The 12,945-nt window shown below is 45.4% G+C and overlaps 1 protein-coding gene across 1 annotated transcript in view; it reads right to left on the bottom strand.

The window, feature by feature from the left end:
* serinc2l (serine incorporator 2, like) overlaps positions 1-12,945 on the bottom strand; it is a 36,434-nt gene that overhangs the window by 19,716 nt on the left and 3,773 nt on the right. The window contains exons 3-9 of the mRNA XM_085176662.1: positions 10,964-11,151; positions 10,753-10,832; positions 10,488-10,622; positions 10,079-10,248; positions 8,234-8,324; positions 406-556; positions 114-323 (exon numbers count right to left, since the gene is read on the bottom strand). Of these exons, the coding sequence (XP_085032788.1) occupies positions 114-323; positions 406-556; positions 8,234-8,324; positions 10,079-10,248; positions 10,488-10,622; positions 10,753-10,832; positions 10,964-11,151 (1,025 nt within the window). The remainder of the gene's footprint in view (positions 1-113; positions 324-405; positions 557-8,233; positions 8,325-10,078; positions 10,249-10,487; positions 10,623-10,752; positions 10,833-10,963; positions 11,152-12,945) is intronic.

Genomic DNA, 12,945 nt, shown 5'->3' with positions numbered 1-12,945 from the left:
TATGTAAGTAACTGATAAAGCTGAAAATTATGGATTTTAAATTCACAGTCAGGGTCAAAAGTCTCATATCGTAGCTGTTGCTTCATGTCTGTCAGTCTGCTGTGAGTACTTACTTGTACCAGTTGGTAAGAGTCATCATGATGTACAAAGAGGCCAGACAGAGGTGGAAATGGAAAAAGGAGTAGTTGTAAGTGACACTCTCCTCTTCATTGTCAACAGCCCTGCGGATACCATCCTCTCCAACCACACCCTCTCCACCTGACCCTCCGCCCTCCTCTGTCTGCATCAGCTTGTTTACCTGGGTGTTGCTGGATGAACGGATACTGAGGGAGAGACAGAATGAGGAAGTTTAACAAAAGTAAATAAAACAGAACATATATTATTTGCCGACACTGCTAATCTTACCTGGCATAGAGAGTACAAAAGAGGAAGATGATCAATCCCACAATGCCCTGAGCATCCCACCACTGCACCTGTCCTGTAGGGCTGCCACCAGACGGTTGAGTGGTGTTGACGTTTGACACTAGACTCAACAGGCTGGGGTTACACTTACGATCTATAAGAGGCAAAGTGCACAGAAGACCACAAAGAAATTGTACACACAAATTATAAAATGTTTTGAAAAGCACATTATTATACAGTGAGAAGGTCTGCAAAATGACATATTAATGAATTCAAGTCTCTGACTTCCATCTTGACTATAATGGCAATACACATTTTTTCATGTTTTTTTCTCTTCTGTAACTAACAGCACTGAAGATGCAACTTTAAAGTATCAAAAATCCATGAATACACCTTTGTCCCTTTACTGTTAAACTTCTAACATTTAATTATTTATTCAATCTTTTTCATCTTAACAGTGTCTTTCACACTAGTGCTTCACTGGTGTGAAAGTTGCTTCACAACTCCAATTTTATTTATATAGTAGCAAATCACAAGAGTCAGGCACTTTAATATTGTAAGTTAAAGACTCTACAATATTAGAGAGAAAACCTCAACAATCACACAAACTCCTTTAAGCAAGCACCTGGCAACAGTAGGAATGAAAAACTCCCTTTTAACAGGAAGACACCTCCAGCAGAACCAGGCTCAGGGATGGGCAGCCATTTGCCAGTACTGATAAAGTGTGATCAGAACAATAGGGAAAAAAACCTGACCTCTGACCTTGAGGTTGAAGTCGTTCATTCAAACTCGTCTGAGATTTTTAGCAAATACACCTATTAGAGGTGGGAATCACCATACATCCCACGATTCTGAAAGCGCTGTAACTAAGTTTAAGAATATAATCCAGCCACTGTTATCATCGTCAATGCCCTGTACCAACACAGAGCAGAGCAGCTATCTGAACGCTACCCCAACAGAGGTCGATTATCTTGTTAATAATTTCACCTCCTCACTACGTACGACTCTGGATACTGTAGCTCCAGTGAAAACTAAGGTCTCTAATCAGAAGTACCTGACCCCGTGGTATAATTCTCAAACACGTACCCTAAAGCAGATGACTCGTAATCTGGAGAGGAAATGGCGTGTCACAAATTTAGAGGATCATCATTTAGCCTGGAGAAATAGTTTGTTGCTTTATAAGAAAGCCCTCCGCAAAGCCAGAACAGCTTACTACTCATCACTGATTGAAGAAAATAAGAACAACCCCAGGTTTCTCTTCAGCACTGTAGCCAGGCTGACAAAAAGTCAGAGCTCTTTTGAGCCAACCATCCCTTTAACGTTAACTAGTGATGACTTCATGAACTTCTTCACAAATAAAATTTTTATCATTAGAGAAAAAAATTACCAATAATCATCCCACAGATGTAATATTATCTACAGCTACTCTTAGTTTCATTGATGTTAAGTTAGACTCTTTTTTTCCAATCGATCTTTCTGAGTTAACTTCAATAATTACTTCCTCCAAACCATCAACGTGTCTTTTAGACCCCATTCCTACAAAACTGCTCAAAGAAGTCCTGCCATTGATTAATTCTTCGATCTTATATATGATCAACCTATCTCTAATAATCGGCTATGTACCACAGGCCTTCAAGGTGGCTGCAGTTAAACCTTTACTCAAAAAGCCATCTCTAGACCCAGCAGTCTTAGCTAATTATAGGCCAATCTCCAACCTTCCTTTCATATCAAAAATCCTTGAAAGAGTAGTTGTCAAACAGCTAACAGATCATCTGCAGAGGAATGGTTTATTTGAAGAGTTTCAGTCAGGTTTCAGAGTTCATCACAGCACAGAAACAGCTTTATTGAAGGTTACAAATGATCTTCTTATGGCCTCTGACAGTGGACTCATCTCTGTGCTTGTCCTTCTTGACCTTAGTGCAGCATTCGATACTGTTGACCATAATATTCTATTAGAGCGATTAGAGCATGCTGTAGGTATTACAGGTATTGCACTGCAGTGGTTTGTATCATATCTATCTAATAGACTCCAATTTGTGCATGTAAATGGAGAGTCCTCTTCACACACTGAGGTTAATTATGGAGTTCCACAGGGTTCGGTGCTAGGACCAATTCTGTTTACATTATACATGCTTCCCCTAGGCAGCATCATTAGAAGACATAGCATACATTTTCACTGCTATGCAGATGACACCCAGCTCTATCTGTCCATGAAGCCAGATAACACACACCAATTAGTTAAACTGCAGGAATGTCTTAAAGACATAAAGACTTGGATGGCCACTAACTTTCTGCTTCTTAACTCAGATAAAACTGAGGTCATTGTACTCGGCGCTGAAAAGCTTAGAAATATGGTATCTAACCAGATTCTTACTCTGGATGGCATTACCTTGGCCTCCAGTAACACTGTGAGGAACCTTGGAGTCATTTTTGACCAGGATATGTCCTTCAACGCACATATTAAACAAATATGTAAGACTGCGTTCTTCCATTTGCGCAACATCTCTAAAATTAGAAATATCCTGTCTCAGAGTGACGCTGAAAAACTAGTTCATGCATTTATTACTTCCAGGCTAGACTACTGCAATTCATTATTATCAGGATGTCCAAAAAACTCACTGAAAAGCCTTCAGTTAATCCAAAATGCTGCAGCAAGAGTACTGACAGGGACTAGAAGGAGAGAGCATATTTCTCCTGTTTTGGCTTCCCTTCATTGGCTTCCTGTTAAATCCAGAATTGAATTCAAAATCCTGCTCCTCACATACAAGGTCTTAAATAATCAGGCCCCATCTTATCTTAATGACCTTGTAGTACCATATCACCCTATTAAAGCACTTCGCTCCCGCTCTGCAGGCCTACTTGTTGTTCCTAGAGTATTTAAAAGTAGAATGGGAGGGAGAGCCTTCAGTTTTCAGGCCCCTCTTCTGTGGAACCAGCTTCCAGTTTGGATTCAGGAGACAGACACTATCTCTACTTTTAAGATTAGGCTTAAAACCTTCCTTTTTGCTAAAGCATATAGTTAGGGCTGGACCAGGTGACCCTGAATCCTCCCTTAGTTATGCTGCAATAGATGTAGGCTGCCGGGGATTCCCATGATGCATTGAGTTTTTCCTTTCCAGTCACCTTTCTCACTCACTATGTATTAACAGACCTCTCTGTATTGAATCGTATCTGTTATTAATCTCTGTCTCTCTTCCACAGCATGTCTTTATCCTGTCTTCCTTCTCTCACCCCAACCGGTCGCAGCAGATGGCCGCCCCTCCCTGAGCCTGGTTCTGCCGGAGGTTTCTTCCTGTTAAAAGGGAGTTTTTCCTTCCCACTGTCGCCAAAGTGCTTGCTCATAGGGGGTCATATGATTGTTGGGCTTTTCTCTGTATCTATGAAGCGCCTTGAGGCGACATTTGTTGTGATTTGGCGCTATATAAATAAAATTGAATTGAATTGAATTGAATTGAATTGATACGATATTATCACAATACTTAACGCACGATACGACATTATTGCAATTTTTTAAAATATTTTGCGATATTCAGATTCTGTACATAAAGGTAAACTTTATCAATATTCCATCCATCTTCATCCGCTTTATCCGGGGCCGGGTCGCGGGGGCAGCAGCCTAAGCAAAGAGGCCCAGACCTCCCTCTCCCCAGCCACCTCCTCCAGCTCATCCGGGGGAACACCAAGGCGTTCCCAGGCCAGCCGAGAGATATAATCTCTCCAGCGTGTCCTGGGTCTGCCCCGGGGCCTCCTCCCGGTGGGACATGCCTGGAACACCTCACCCAGGAGGCGCCCAGGGGGCATCCTTACCAGATGCCCAAACCACCTCAGCTGGCTCCTTTCGATGTGGAGCAGCAGCGGCTCTACTCTGAGCCCCTCCCGGATGGCTGAACTTCTCACCCTATCTCTAAGGGAGATGCCAGCCACCCTTCGGAGGAAGCTCATTTCCGCCGCTTGTATCCGCGATCTCGTCCTTTCGGTCACTACCCACAGCTCGTGGCCATAGGTGAGGGTAGGGACGTAGATCGACCGGTAAATTGAGAGCTTCGCTTTTACACTCAGCTCCCTCTTCACCACGACGGACCGGTGCAGCGTCTGCATTACTGCAGCTGCAGCCCCAATCCGTCTGTCGATCTCCGGCTCCCTTCTCCCATCACTCGCGAACAAGACCCCGAGATACTTGAACTCCTCCACTTGGGGCAGGACCTCATCCCCGACCCGGAGTGGGCACTCCACCCTTTTCCGGCTGAGAACCATGGCCTCAGATTTGGAGGTGCTGATCCTCATTCCCGCTGCGTCACACTCGGCTGCGAACCGCTCCAGTGCGAGCTGGAGGCCCTCACCCGATGAAGCCAACAGAACCACATCATCCGCAAAGATCAGAGATGAGATCCTGAGGCCACCAAAGCGAAAGCCCTCCGCCACTTGGCTGCGCCTAGAAATCCTGTCCATAAAAATTATGAACAGAACCGGTGACAAAGGGCAGCCCTGGCGGAGCCCATCACCCACCGGGAACGAGTCCGACTTATTGCCGGCAATGCGGACCAAGCTCTTGCAACGGTTGTATAGGGATCGAATGGCCCGTAGCAATGGGCCAGACACCCCATACTCCCGCAACACCTCCCACAGGACACCCCGAGGGACACGGTCGAATGCCTTCTCCAAGTCCACAAAACACATGTAGACTGGTTGGGCAAACTCCCATGCACCCTCAAGTATCCTCGAGAGGATGAAGAGCTGGTCCAGTGTTCCGCGACCAGGACGAAAACCGCATTGTTCCTCCTGCATCAGAGGTTCGACTAGCGGACGAACTCTCCTTTCCAGCACCCTGGCATAGACTTTCCCGGGGAGGCTGAGGAGTGTGATCCCCCTGTAGTTGGAACACACCCTCCGGTCCCCCTTCTTAAAGATGGGGACCACCACCCCGGTCTGCCAATCCACGGGTACTGCCCCTGATCTCCACGCAACATTGCAGAGGCGTGTCAGCCAGGACAGCCCTACAACGTCCAGAGCCTTCAGGAACTCGGGGCGGACCTCATCAACACCAGGGGCTCTGCCACCAAGGAGTTGTTTAACTGCCTCAGTGACCTCGCCCCCAGAAATTGGCGGGTCATTCCCCTCATCCCCAGACTCTGCTTCCTCCTCGGAAGACGCGTCAGTGGGATTAAGGAGGTCCTCGAAGTATTCCTTCCACCGCCTGACAATTTTCTCAGTCGACGTCAGCAGCGCTCCGCCAGCACTATACACAGTGCAGGTAGAGCACCGCTTTCCCCTCCTGAGACGCCTGACGGTTTGCCAGAACCTCTTCGAGGCAGTCCGAAAGTCTTTTTCCATGGCCTCTCCGAACTCCTCCCACACCCGAGTTTTTGCTTCAGCCACTGCCCGAGCCGCATTCCGCTTGGCCTGTCGATACCTGTCGGCTGCCTCCGGAGTCCCACAGGCTAACCAAGCCCGATAAGACTCCTTCTTCAGCCTGGTGGCTCCCTTCACCCCTGGTGTCCACCATTTGGTTCGGGGATTACCACCACGGCAGGCACCAACCACCTTGCGGCCGCAGCTCAATGCAGCAGCTTCGGCAATGGAGGCGCTGAACATGGTCCATTCGGACTCGATGTCCCCCGCCTCCCTCGGAATGCTGTTGAAGCTCTGCCGGAGGTGTGCGTTGAAGATCTCGCGGACTGGGGCCTCTGCTAGTCGTTCCCAGCACACCCTCACTACGCGTTTAGGTGCACCAGGTCTGTCCAGCGTCCTCCCCCGCCACCTGATCCAACTCACCACCAGGTGGTGATCAGTTGACAGCTCAGCCCCTCTCTTTACCCGAGTGTCCAGAACATATGGTCGCAGGTCTGGTGATACGATTACAAAATCGATCATCGACCTACGGCCTAGAGCGTCCTGGTGCCACGTGCACTTATGGACACTCTTATGTTCGAACAAGGTGTTCGTTATGGCCAAACTGTGATTAGCACAGAAGTCCAATAACAAAGCACCGCTCGGGTTCAGATCAGGGAGGCCGTTCCTCCCAATCACGCCCCTCCAGGTCTCGCTGTCGTTACCCACGTGAGCATTGAAGTCTCCCAGCAGGACAACAGAGTCTCCAGGTGGAGCACCTTCCAGCACCCCCCCCAGGGACTCTAAGAAGGCTGGGTACTCCGAACTGCCACTCGGCGCATAAGCGCAGATGACAGTCAGGACCCGTTCCCCGACCCTAAGGCGCAGGGAACAAACCCTCTCGTCCACCGGGAAAAACCCCAACGTACCGGCAGCAAGCCGAGGGGATATTAGAATACCCACCCCAGCCCGCCGCCTCTCACCAGGGGCAACTCCAGACTGAGACAGAGTCCAGCCCCTCTCCAGGAGACTGGTTCCAGAGCCCAAGCCGTGCGTAGAGGCGAGCCCGACTATATCTAGCCGGTACCTCTCAACCTCACGCACTAACTCAGGCTCCTTCCCCACCAGAGAGGTGACATTCCATGTCCCTATTGCCAGTCTTGGCAGCCGGGGGTCAGTCCGCCAGGGCCTCCGCTCCTGGCCGCCACCCGGCACACAATGCACCCGACCCCTATGGCGCCTCCTGCGGGTGGTGGGCCTGCGGGAGGATGGGCCCATGTCTCCTCTTCGGGCTGTGCCCGGCCGGGCCCCATGGACTAAGGCCCGGCCACCAGACGCTCGCCCTCGGGCACCCTCCCCGGGCCTGGCTCCAGGGCGGGGCCCCGGTAACCCTATCCCGGGCAGGGTAAACTGTTCCCTCTGTGTTTTTTTCATAGGGGTCTTCTGAATCGCTCTTTGTCTGGTCCCTCACCCAGGACCAATTTGCCATGGGAGACCCTACCAGGGGGCAAAAGCCCCCAGACAACATAGCCCCTGGGATCCCTGGGACACACAAACCCCTCCACCACGATAAGGTTGCGATTCACGGATTTTATCTAATATCAAAGTCTCACACTCAGTCTTTCTCTCATTTCAGTCAGTTATATTGTTGACAAACTGAACGGTTTGTATTACAGTCTAGTCCAACTTAACTGAATGCAACCATCTGGTACAATTATAGCTATTCTGAACTATGCAATTTATGAAAACTATGCAGCCCCTTCAGAAACTGAAGAATTTGAAAGTAAATTAAAACAAAATATAATTTTACATTAAATAAAAAAAGTTTTAAACTTAATTAAAATAAAACATGTCTTAAATTAAAATAAGTAAACTGTCATGTTTATTGCTGCCAAAAAAAAGTTAAACACATTTGGACAGTGAAGGAATGTCAGGATTCTTGCTCAGAAAAAGGATCAACATGCTCTAAAGTCAGAGCACAAAAATCTTTTTTGTAACAAAATATCGATTTCTGCTGTCCCTGTATCGATACATTATTAGCAAACAAAATATTTGAATTGATTTTTTCCTCCACCCCTAACACCTATCGTATTCATTTGAAAATCTGACGTCACCTCGTTCTCCAGTTATTGTATTCACTAAATTGGTCGTCCACAGCTTTGAGATGACGAGTCATTACATCTTCAGCGTCACGTCAGTGGGACTAAGATGACTATATCTTAACATGAATGTAACTAGTCAGCACAACACTGCCCATTGTGACTACTCACAGGGGACATGCAACTCACATGAAAATGAGACACAGAGGGTGTGCTAACTATTAGCAAAATGCAGCTCCTTGTTTATTTAGAGTCCCAGGGGAAAAACTCACCTTTCAAATAAAAATGCTGCAGCAAATAAACAGCAAGTAGATATAATAAATGAAAACAGTCAGGAAACAGGAAAAAAAAGCATGCATGTAAAACCTGAGGTAGACTTAGGATTAAGAAGTCAGAAGACTCACTGGGATTGTTGGTCATCGCAGACCAGGTGACATACATGGTGTAGAGGGAAATAATAGAAGCCTGAAGCAGACCAGAGTACGGTTGAGCTGCCTGTAAATAGAAAAAGTAAAAAATATTTAACAAAATAATGATAAAATAAGATGTTCGGCTGCTGAAAGGAAGGTTTATTTAACAGTGTTTGAATGTACTGCTTGTTTGCATCACAAACTCAACAGAGCCTATGAAAAATTACTCATTCATAAAGATTTGGGGAAGAATATTAACAAAACATTCAGAAAACCTGACCTCTGACCTTGAGGTTTAGGTCACAGAGACTTGAACTCATCTGAGACTGAAATAAATATCATAGTTTGATCTACCAACAAAGTCCTACGTTGCATGTTTTTGAGTTATCACGTTTACAATCTTTTGGGTCCACGCCATTCGCCCACCCATAGGTTGACAATACCCCATCAACCTTTTACAACTGAGTGGTAAAAAGTACTTAAAAGGATTTAAAGGTACCTAAAACTAAAAAGTACTTAAACCATCAAAAGTTAACTAAAGCCATTAACAGAATGCAAAGAAATAACTGCCATGAGTTTCTATACAAAACATGGGGGAAAAGAAAATAAGAAATAAAAAAGAGACATTAAGTGAACTTAAAAATAGGTGTAGTGTGCTTTTGTGATACACCAATTTGTATCACAAGATAGTGTAGCAACCAGTCTGCCCTAAGTCCAATGTGAGAGGAAGAGGAAATGCTGATGGCAAGGCAGATATGATATGTTTAGGTTATCAGGGCAGCAAACATTGCCTGAAGGACCTGCTTTCCAGGTCCTTCAGGCAATGTTTGCCTTATTACCACCAGCACTAATTCCTGGAAAGAAACCAAAGGAAAAAAAATACAAACAGCAGCAAAACGCAAACATCCGGGTTTCTTTCAAGCACTGGTATCTGCCAGAAAACAAGTTCAGTCCGCTGACTGCGACAGGGAGGGTGGCAGGCTTTCTGCTTCAGCTGATGAATGTACTGCTGTCTGTTAGCTATGAAGCTAAAGTGTATGAAACAAATAAAGTAGCTGCAAATGTACAGCTGCCATGTCGCTGCCAACCCAGGAGGTGAGAGAAAAGGAGATCAGTTAGAGAGCACTGTATAATGCTTACATGAGTTCACACACAGCAAACGATGATATAGCCTACTGTAATTAATTAGGAAACTAGGTATTAGGTTGGCTGAACGGGTTATTACAATTTTCTTAGAGCTTCTCAGATTTTCTAAGCTGTTTACATTAAAAGTTACACTTTTTGACTATAAAAATAAAAACTCACTCTGCTTAAGCTAATAACAACAATGTGTTTGCTGTATGTGAATAACAGCTATGTACCAAATAATTAACCAGGGTATTGTTGTTTGCATTTACCTACCTCCTCCATACAAGGAGGCTCTATTCTATTCCAACTGTAAGAGTAACAGACGAAGTACTGAGCAGGTCACATGTGTGTCACACAGGGATAACACAGACCACCATTTACTGTCAAATCCACACCTAAGACTAATTTGGACACACCAGTTAACCTAACAAACACGTTTTTGTACTGTGATTACTGTTACTGCAGAACATGCAAACTACACTCAGAAAGCCAGTCGACCAGGAAGTTGTTGCACTGCCCCAAACTTAGACGACATTCAGTTTTCCTGTTTCTGGTAAGAGAGTTGGGCTACAACACAAAACATTTGCCTAGCTCTGGTAGACACTGTTCCCTAGTGGTTCACATTTTACAAATCCAGTAAATACCTTTAACCTCTTGCAATCGCTCCTGTGCGGTATCCAACATTAAGCAATACAGTTTCCATGTTTGTACCTGTATCTTTGGTAAGATGGAAACAATGGAGACGATGACGCAGAAGATAAGGTTGAGGCTGATGAAGACTTTGTGCTCTGTGCAGTCATCTGGCATTGTATAGTAAATGTAGAAAAGCACCACAGCAGCGATAGCCAGGGCATAGTGGAGGGCAGTGAAAGACAGCAGCCCTGGAATTGAAATGAATACACAATAACATTAATGATGATATAACAGAATTATTATTTTAAGAAAAATGATGAAATTGACTCGGGCAGCAGAGAAGCTCTGCTTCATCCTGTGCCAATGCCAGAAATGTCACATACCAACATAACTCATTACTAAATCAGATTTTGTGCGCTATCATTATTAAAAAAAGTCAATACAGTATCAAATATGGAGTCTATCACGAAACTCTTGAATACGTTACCTGCAAACCAGCATTTGTTCCCATTTTCAGCATTTTCTACCCAGGCTTTGTTCCAGGAGTGGGCAAAGTCAATGAGGAGTATGAGTTGGATTATAATGAAGATAAAGGATCCCACCAATCCGAAGTAAAACCACACTGTGAAATGAAAAGGAAAAGATACAGCATCCTCAATCTGCTGAACAGGTTTGTGTATATTCTCATTATCATTTCTCAAGAAAAGGATACAGTTGCTGTTTCTTGTAATTCAGCAAACAGATATTCATACCATCGTGAAATGTCCCATCAGGGATGAAAAAGGCTCCCACTGTAATCCCGACCAGGATCAGAAACTTAAAGAACCAGAACCTGAAGATTTACAAACTTACCATTAGTACAGAAGAAATACAGAAGTAGTACAGTACACATACCTTCCTCCCTGAACCCATTCATCTGTAATTAAAAAAAAATAAAAAAGGGAAAAAAAAAAAGGTTCTCACCCATTTTGAATAGCTGCACGTGGGTCTTTACTGCTACGGACACGAATCATGATGGCACAGAATAGAAAGAAGAAGCAGGTCATGGCAAAGCACATTCGATACACAGACTTGTACCCCACGATGACATTACAGTCAACCTGGTTTTCAATACCAGGTATTGAAGTTCCGCCCTTGCAAAATCCTGGGATCTGTGGAACAGATGAAAGTCAAATCAAACAAGCTTGCAATTAAACTTATCTAAAAAAAGTAAACCATGTATCAAATAGCAATTCAATTACTACTGGTTTTCAGAGGTACTGCAATACAAGTCCTGACTTAGACGTATCACTGTTTCCAGCTTTAATTGTTACACAAAACATAATGTTACTGTACAGGGTGGGCCATTTATATGGATACACCGTAATAACATGGGAATGGTTGGTGATATTAAAGTCCTGATTGTGGCACATTAGTATATGTGAGGGGGCAAACTCCTCAAGATGGGTGGTGACCATGGTGGCCATTTAGAAGTCGACCATCTTGGATACAACTTTTGTTTTTTCAAGTTTCAATGTAACTTTATTCTTTCATGAGTTATTTACAAGTTTCTCTTTGTTCACACCCATTGACATGTCGAAGAGGTTAACACGTGAGGAGCGGATCGAAATTGTGTTGATATCTGGTGAACGCAGTAACTGGGTCATTGCAGCAGATTTCAATGCAAGACACCCCACGAGACCACCCATCTCCCATGCTACAGTTAGCAAACTGCTGGCTAAGTGTCGTGAAACTGGTTCAGTGTTGGATTTGCCAAAATGTGGACACAAGAAAACTGTCACTAATGAAGAAACATTGGTGGCTGTCCTAGCTTCATTCAGCAAGAGCCCACAGCGTAGCACTCGCCGCATGTCACTGGAGAGTGGCATTAGTCGAACATCCCTTTGGCGGATATTAGCTACTCACAAATGACACCCTTACAAACTCCAGCTACTGCAGCATCTCAGCGAGGATGACCCAGATCGGCGCACAGAATTTGCAGAATGGGCAAAACAAAAATTGGAACAGGACCCTCAGTTCACGCAGAAGATTTTGTTCAGTGATGAAGCAAACTTTTATGTGAACGGTGAAGTTAACAAACAAAACCACCGCTATTGGTCTGACACTGACCCACATTGGATGGATCCCTCCAAGACTGTTGGTACAACAAAAGTGATGGTTTGGTGTGGTATATGGGGTACAACGATAGTGGGTTCATTCTTCATCAATGGAAACTTCAAGGCCACTGGATATTTGAAATTGCTACATGATGATGTGTTTCCCTCTTTATGCACTGAAGCAGGCACGTTCCCTGAGTTTTTCCAGCAAGATGGTGCACCACCACATTATGGGTGCCAGGTCCGAGCATTCCTAGATGAACAGTTTCCTGGAAAGTGGATTGGTCGTCGTGGGCCAGTTGAATGGCCCCCAAGGTCTCCCGATCTGACCCCCTTAGACTTTTATCTTTGGGGTCATCTGAAGGCAATTGTCTATGGTGTGAAGATACGAGATGTGCAGCACCTGAAACTACGGATTCTGGATGCCTGTGCTGGCCTTTCTCCTGCGGTGTTGCCGCTGTGAAGAGTGGGAGAAGAGGGTTGCATTGACAATCCAACACAATGGGCAGCACATTGAACACATTTTATAAGTGGTCAGAAACTTGTAAATAACTCATGAAAGAATAAAGTTACGTTGAAACCAAGCACACCAGGAGGAGGAGTTGGCCGTCCGACTGGGGTCCGGAATGTGGGGCCTCCCTGCTGCTGCGGAGTCGGGGCGGTCTGCTTCTCCCCACCGCAGGGAAAAGGGTAACACAACCTGGGTCTGGGTGCAGTTCCCCCCTCCAGGGGCAAGGGTACCTAGACCTGGTTCGTAGAGTACGCTTGGGGAGTGTGATTGTGTGTACAGCGTCTCTTTATGTCTGTCTCCACGTTGGTTGAGTGTGGAGTAAGTGCATATGAGAGCAT

This window comes from Neolamprologus multifasciatus, chromosome 11 (assembly GCF_963576455.1).
Source record: "Neolamprologus multifasciatus chromosome 11, fNeoMul1.2, whole genome shotgun sequence".
NCBI classification, from domain to species: Eukaryota; Metazoa; Chordata; class Actinopteri; order Cichliformes; family Cichlidae; genus Neolamprologus; species Neolamprologus multifasciatus.
Note: the sequence above shows the minus strand (reverse complement) of the source record. Positions and strands in the feature narration are given on the sequence as shown.